Source organism: Echinops telfairi, unplaced genomic scaffold (assembly GCF_000313985.2).
Source record: "Echinops telfairi isolate 266 unplaced genomic scaffold, ASM31398v2 ScPeMD7_7469;HRSCAF=8507_0, whole genome shotgun sequence".
Lineage (NCBI taxonomy): Eukaryota > Metazoa > Chordata > Mammalia > Afrosoricida > Tenrecidae > Echinops > Echinops telfairi.
The window spans coordinates 49,583,438-49,591,198 of NW_022111372.1; the positions used below are offsets into that span (position 1 = coordinate 49,583,438).

A 7,761-nucleotide genomic window follows, 5' to 3' on the forward strand; every position below is an offset into this window, starting at 1 on the left:
CCATCAGCACGGGTGAACTGTACGTGTAGGAACTGCAGAACTGGAAGGATACCATCAGCACGGGTGAACTGTACGTGTAGGAACTGCAGAACTGGCATGTGCTCTGTGGTGCGTGTTCTCACCAATTAAAACCAAACAAACCCACGGCCACTGAGTCCCAACTCACGGACACCCTACACGCCAGAGTAGAACTGCCCCCGTGGGTTTCTGGGGCGAGCAATCTCCGCAGGAGCCGATAGCCTCACCTTTATCTCTCGGACTGAATTGATCATAGGCAGTTGCAGATTAAAAATGGGGGATGAAATGGATAATTATCCACACCCCTATGTGTTCACACAGGCTGCTCTAAGCAGTGGAGAAACTGGTTATATTTAGGGAGGGGCATTCAGGAACTGGGAGTTAGGGGTGAAAGGGAGAGTCACTTTTGATGGTAAACATTTCTGAAACACAAGTTTTTTTTTCTATATACAAGCATTCTTTAAAAATAAAAAATTCAAAAAATAAAACTGGTAGGTTTTTCTCAGGCATAGTAATTCTGAGACTACTTTGTAAGCATTATAGAAATTGAGCAAATGAGAACGTTCACTGATGATGTTGGGAGCCAGGTTTCATTCTGCTTTGCAGGGAAAGAGAACTATGGAACAGGGAATGTCTGAGAAGGACCATGGGTTGGAATTGGAGGTTTCCAGTATCACGATGAACTCCGGTTTGACTGACAGAGCTAAATACACAGGTAGACAAGACAGATAGAAAGTATGTCTGCTGACAGAACCCGGAAACAATGAGAACTGAACAGCAACATTGATCTTAGTTTTCAAATACCATTCCCCTCGGAAAGAACCAGGTCACCTTGGAGAAAGGTACAGCTTCTTGTGCCAGAAAATGAAGATGTGCTTTAAAAATATATGAATGAATGGAAACATGTCAGGAAGACACAGGAAGGGAAAGAATAATCTTTTCAACAACTAGATCTCCACATACAAACACAGGAAGTTGTCCCCTGTACCCCACCATACACAAAAAACTAAATCATAATGGATCAGTGACCTAAATAGAAGGATACAACACAGATATAAATCTTCATAGCCTTGGAACAGGCGGTGATTTCTCAGGTATGACTTGATGCTGTGCTCTTAAATCGTCCATCACAAAAAAACGAGGTTCAAGTGAAACTGCTTTTATGATAAAATTCACTATGACCAGAGAGAAACTTCCCAGGTGATGCCACTGAGTGCACTAACTCAGAGCTAGTTGTTCAATGCTCGCCTAGTGGGGAGTGGGAGCGGGGAGAATGCGTACCATGAAAGCTCCGACCATGGGAGATTTTCCCCATTTTCCCCATTTTGGGGGGGTACCCCTTATTCACAATAGCCCAAATGTCCATCAAAAGGTGAGTGGATACACAAAATGTGGTGAACAGCCATGTGAAGGCTGAACTTTGAAAGCATTCTGAGCGAAAGAAGCAAGACACAAAGACCACACTTGTACGATTCTGTATATATGAAAATCCAGAATGGGAAACAGAAAGCAGATCAGAGGTTGCAGGGCCAGGGGTAAGGATGAGGGTGAGGGGAGATGGAATGGGAAGTGACTGTGAATGGGCCCAGGGTATCTCTGTAGAGTGATGAAAATGTTCTGGCATAAGATCATGGTGGGGATGGTTATACAAATCCACCAAAGCAAAAACCAATCTCACTGCCATTAAGTTGACTTCAACTCATAGGACAGGGTAGAACTGCCCTGTGGGTTTCCAAGACTGTAATTCTACACCCACACACACACACCAAAACCATTTAATTGGGAGCTAATACAGATATTATATCGTCCCATAGTTCAATCACATCAAGCAGTATTGTTCAATTGCTACTACAATTAATTTCAAAACATTCTTTTCTTTCTTGAACTCCTTGACATCAACTCCCTTTTACCCCTCCCCCGCAAGATTGTAATTCTTTATGGGAGTAGAAAGACTCATCTTTCTCCCAAAGAGCGCCTGATGGTTTCAAACTGCTGACCTTGATGTTTGCAACCGAACACACAACCACTACACCACCAAGTCTTCTCTGTACAACTCTGGAAAGTCTAGCAAAAAGCACTGAGCTGCGTACTTTACATAAAGGTGACTTTCATCTCAATTTAAAGAAAAAGGGCAAAGGATCCAGGCTGAAGGGGTTCCCTTCGGTCAAATTTGGCACAATCTGAGTACCAAAATAAACGCCAGTACTGTCCACTGAGTAAAATAAGAAATCTGTAAGTTGACAAACATACACGAAGGGACAAGGGAAAGTTCTTCCTTACAGTAAAATACCAGCAATGGAATGTCGAAGGGAAGCTCGAGCAGTGGGGGAAACACAAACCACCATGTTGCAAGCAGCACGGCAGTATGTGATTCAGGCATGAGTCACCGCGGATGTCAAATTAGTGGGCTGAAGTCTGATGATGAGCAAGACATTTATATAGTCTCAAAGTATGTTGCCACAAATTATTCATTAATTACAAAGAAAAAATTAAGAACTTTATGGTAGAAGCTGGCAGGCACCACCTTATAACCAAGCGATCAAAGTTAACAAAGCTAATAATGGGACGAGTCAAACAGCACGCGCCTCTTTATATGAAGAACTGAGAACACAGTGGTTCAGAAGCACCTCTGCCAAAAATATACAACCTGCGTTGAATTGCGAGGAAGCGCTGGACAAATTTAAATGGAGACTCAGTCTGCAACATACCTGACCTTAATGCTTCAAACTGTCACTGTCACAGGAGACACAAGAGGCAGAGGACGTGGCCTAGATTAAAAACCTAGAGAGACACACGCAATACCAAGTGCAGCGCATGATCCTGGATTGGATCCTGGACTGGCAAACTAAACTGCTCTGTGAAAATTATTCGGACAAGAGCAAAAATGGAATATGACCTGAATTTGTTAGATAATATTATCCCAATATTTTTTGTCTTGATTCTAGGAATTGCACTATAGTTATGTAAGATAATGATAATGTCCTTGATCTTGGAAAATGTACACTGGGGGTTTAGGAGCAAAGGGGCATGCTATCTGGAACTGCCATTCATATGGTAAAAATAATAATAGCATGCAAGAGGATGATACAGCAAATATTGCCAAATAGTCACAGTTGGTGAGTCTGGGTGAACCCATGGCTGTCTAAGGATCTGCAGCTCTATCTACTGTTTCTCACCACAGAAAGACAAGGCAGTTGCTCCCAGAGACTGAGAGTCTTGCAAAGCCTATAAAGAGCAGTTCCATGCTGTCCTGTAGGGTCACTATGAGCCAGAAGCATTTTTTTTTTGAGCCAGAAGCATTTTGATGGCAGTGACTCTTTTGGGAAAGCGTGAAGCTCGTCTTGGGACTTTTCTGTAACTCTGAAATTACTTAACAATGACAATAAGCTCAAGACACTTAATCATTTCGATTGGCTTTTGAAATGGCTGAGATGTCCATTACTCCCCTTTGAGGAAGCCACGTCCCCACATCCTAACCATCATCCTTCTAGAACCCTGTCACCAGGTGACCTCTGGGTCTGAGCAGTGCCCAAGGCGCTGGGGGAGTGGGAGGCTCACATGGGAGGACACGCACCTGCGCTGGCCAGCTCAGCCCTCAGCTGGCCCACGTAGTGCAGCAGCTCCTCCAGGCTCTGCTCGCAGTGCTGCCCGTAGGTGAGGAACTTCTGCAGCACCTTGTCCAGCTCTCTCTCCACGCACGCGCACTGCTCCATGGTGGCCTGGGCCTGGAAAGCAGGGGTCAGCTGTGTCAGGCGCCGAAGGCCCAGGGGCAAAGCTCAGTCAGAGCATCTCCTCAGGTCCCCTCAGCAGGCCCGTGTGTCAACAACGTCCACATTCCCTGCTTAGAGATCTGTCCACCACTCTCTATCAGGTTGGGTTTTTTAAACTGCGATGAGAAAATGACCCCTTTTGCACTCGGACTCGAAAATGACCCTTTTGCACTCAGGACTCATCCCCCTTTCTCAGCCCAGGAACGCACTCACGACTTGCCTAACGAGGCACCAGTAACACTGCCTGTTGCCAAGTGCTTATTTCATGGCCGCCTTCTCTTACAGTAAGGGGGTCTGGTTTTCTGCCTCCTCTCAAGCAGGCCCCAACTTATAACACATTCAAGTTACAACAAACTCTGCTTCTGTCTGGGTTTTCTCTTTTTTTGTGTGTGTGTGGGGGGGTGCATCTTCTTGTTAGTAATATGTATGTATTACAAATATCTCTACATTTATACGTAATGTTTTCAACCCTCAAAGACAAATAACGATGGCATTTATAAAGATACTGAAATAAAAGGCAATAATAATAGGAAAACATTAATTTAAAAAAATTTTTAAAGGAGGTAAACATGCTGCACCTCTTTAGAGTGCTGAAAAGCAAAGATGTCACTTTGAGGACTACGGTGCGCCTGACCCTAGCCACGGAATTTTCAATCACATGTGCATGGGAACGTTGGACAGCGAGTAAGGAAGACCACAGAACCGATGCGTCCGACTGACAGCACTGGTGAAGAATGCTGAGAGCGGCACGGGCTTCCAAAAGGACAGACACGTCTGCCTAGTCCAGCCAGAGTGCTCGTCAGAAGCAAGAATGACGAGATGTCAGCTCACGTAATTTGGACATGCTGTCGGGAGCGACCAGTCCCTGGGAAAGGACATTATGTTTGGGAGATGGACAGGGAAAAAGAGGAATGCCCTGGACAAGATGGACTGCCACAGTGGGCGCGACGATGGGCTTGAGCATGACAGGAGTCGTGAGGGTGGTGCAGGGCCAGCCAGTGTCCCACTCTGTATGCAGGGCCGCTATGAGTCAGAACTGACTCAATGGCCCCTGACAACTGCTTATGGTCGGTCGGGACTGACCGACAGAGCGGTCCCCGTCGTAAGCCAGGACTACCTGCAGTGATATGAGCCATGGAGGCAGCCCTTGAATGGCTGATATTTAGAAATGTAGCCTCAAGATAATGGCTGGCTGACAGACTGCCTTGCCAGACTGGCCTCGCTCTCCTGCCTGCCGGCCTCTGCTCCCTCTCTCCGTGCTCCTCAGACAGGCCACCCTGTGGCTGGCCAGAGCACCTGTCCTCTCCAGGATCCACGCCCGTGAACCTGCTGCTTCCCCTCCCCTGCCTCGCCCCTCCACACTACTCGAGAAGCCGGCGCACCCTTCCCACGCTAGCGCAGCGGTCACCCAGCTCTGTGAGCAGCTGTCCCTAGCCTGCTCCCACCCTGGCTCCCTTTCCACAAACCTTCTGGCAGTTTCCATCACTCTCCGAGGGCCTGCCTCCCCACAGCAGCACTCTTGTTCTTGCCACGTCACGATGCCACTAGAAGAAAAGTGCTCGGCCACTGAGGCCCCTGCCTAAGTCCCGGCTTCCCTGGGTCCCTGCTAAAATCCTCCCCTCCCATGGGGGAGACCAGGGTTTGACTCCTGGCCAAGGACTCTCATTGGCAGCTACCCCTCGTCTCAGGGGAGGCTTGTGTTTTGCCGTGATGCTCAGCAGGCTCCAGCAGAGCTTCCAGACTGCAACAGGCTAGGGAGAAAGGCCTGGTGATCTCCTTCTGAGAACCCACCAACAGAAATGCAGTGGATCGCAAAAGTCTGATCTGCAACAACTGGGCTAACAGCAACACTTTCTGTAGGGTCAGTGAGCTGGAGACAACAAGGGGCCTCCTCGCCGGTAGAAGCCATTCGTCATGTAAGTCAGGTCTGGAGAGCGCACCTATGGAAACCTTGGCAGCATTTACACACACCCAGAGCGACGCCAATGACCCGACACCAATGACCCGTCTAAGCCTGGCCCTGAAGGGGGAACAGGAAACAGAATGAAGTCTAGACAGAATGCCGTTTCATTCCACTAGAAATAGGTGCATACAATGGCGGACACATGCAGCGAAAAGATAACCCGATACTTCCACCGAACACCTGGGAGTGGTTTTCTACCGCAGGGGGGAAGGGAGGAGTGAGGATGAGCCGGAGCACACAAATAAACACAACGTGCCATGAACTGAGGCGTATGATAAACTCAATGCAAATCTGAGCAAGGAAGCCAGCCAGCGACGGAGGAAAACAATGGCTTGGGAGGTATTCCACCCAAAAAGCCCAGGAGCCTATCTTGGTCTGTGGAGAGTGGGCCACTGCGTGAATCACACACTGTCGTCTTCTCCAGGCCCAAGGATGTCCCAGTGTGCGCACGCATGTGTTTGACCAAATCATTCCGTGACCAATACGAGTGCAGATGGCTGGAAGGTCATGTCCACCGGTCCCCGACCCGCCTCTTCAAGGTCTCGTGTGTGCAGAGATCATCCGCCACGACAATCCCTCTAAAACACACATTGGATTTTGTCACCTCTCGGCTTAAAATCTGCCACGGCATGACACAGGAGCTCTGTGCAGTTGGTACGTTCGCCTCCTCTGCACAAGCTGTTTCTGGGTCAGGGTGCCCTTTGTCCTTCCAGGGGAGAAGCCAGGGCAGAGTTTAATCATCGGCTCTCTGTGAAAACTCACGTCCCCATCTGCTTCATTCATTCCCCTTGGCAAGCGTCTCTGTCCAGGGCACCCGCAGGGCACAGTAGCAACACCTGCTTAGGTCTCTCTCTCTCCCTCAGAAGATGGTGAGCTCAAGGGCTAGAGAGCCCAGGCTCACTCCTCTCTCTCTCCATTAATGCCCAGCCAGGGGAGGGTCCCCTGCCGCCCCTTAGGGCCTCAGTAACCATGTGCTGATGAAATGACTGCCTCCCTTCCTTCACTCTTGGGCCAAGGGGACTGCCTGCTCACCTGGGGGCTTGGGGGAGAAGTGGTGAGAGTGGAATATTAAAATCATCACCAAGAGAGGCATGAGGGTTTTGTGTCCAGTCTCCAGCTCCCTGAAACAAGAGGATCCCTTCTGTGGGGCGGGAGACAGGAATGGAAGTTTGGGAAAATCACAGAAAAACCCCCTTGGCCTGGCACAGAATTGGAAGGCTCTATGGACCCAATCTTAGACTTTGGTACCCTTCACTCCATTCATTCTCCATCCACCCTACATGGCACTCCTCTGCTTAAAACCCAACAGCCTGCCATTGTATTCTGAATAAAATCCAAGCTTTCTACCACCTACCAGGTTCCAGGTGAGCCAACCTCCAACCTCCACCTCCAATCTCCAACGGCTTCTCCTACCACCCTGTCTCTTACTCACCAGTCTGGCCACACTAGCCTTTCTGGTCCTTGACAAACAGCATCAAGTTCATTTCTGTCCCCTCTGCCTGAAACACTCCTTCTGATTGGAGGTGCAGCATCAAAGTCTTCCCTTGGGACACAGCTTATGAGAATGCTGCCCAGTGCACCCCACCACCACGACAGTCACCCTCTCATTGACTCCTTCATTGCAGGTCCCCACGTGAAGGTTCCCATCTTTCTTTTCTCACTAACAAAACTGAAGTTAGGAAACTGTCCATCACCCCCCACCCCCCAGCACCACCCCCGGGCGAGCAACCCCTACGGAGAGTCTCATCGGCACCACTGAGCAAACGACTGGCAAACTCCTACTCATCCTTCAAAAACCCCTGCTCTGATGTCCTGCCTGGACCGCACGCGGCAGGCACCGTGTTACCTCCGACTCAGCCCGCGGCACTAGAACGGGTCGCTGGAGTCCAAATACGCTTCCAGGCGGCTAAGACTCTCCGAGGCGGGGCCCGGGTCGGGACAGACCGTAAAACTCCAACTCCGCCCCGGGCGGACCCCTGCGAAGCAAACAAGCCCGAGAGCCGATAGACG

At 49.3% G+C, this 7,761-nt stretch overlaps 1 protein-coding gene across 3 annotated transcripts in view; it reads right to left on the reverse strand.

The window, feature by feature from the left end:
* The window catches only part of RMND5B (required for meiotic nuclear division 5 homolog B), an 18,496-nt gene extending 10,741 nt beyond the window's left edge, over window positions 1-7,755 (reverse strand). Inside the window, exons 1-3 of one of the 3 annotated variants that reach the window (XM_045284467.1) lie at window positions 7,598-7,755; window positions 5,255-5,332; window positions 3,593-3,743 (exon numbers count right to left, since the gene is read on the reverse strand). In XM_045284467.1, the coding sequence (XP_045140402.1) occupies window positions 3,593-3,731 (139 nt within the window). In that variant the 5' untranslated portion in view covers window positions 3,732-3,743; window positions 5,255-5,332; window positions 7,598-7,755. Of the gene's footprint in view, window positions 1-3,592; window positions 3,744-5,254; window positions 7,407-7,597 lie in introns of those variants that run through there. The other 2 variants (XM_045284468.1, XM_004696827.4) reach the window with 2 other exon arrangements.
* Between the last annotated feature and the right edge of the window lie 6 nt (window positions 7,756-7,761).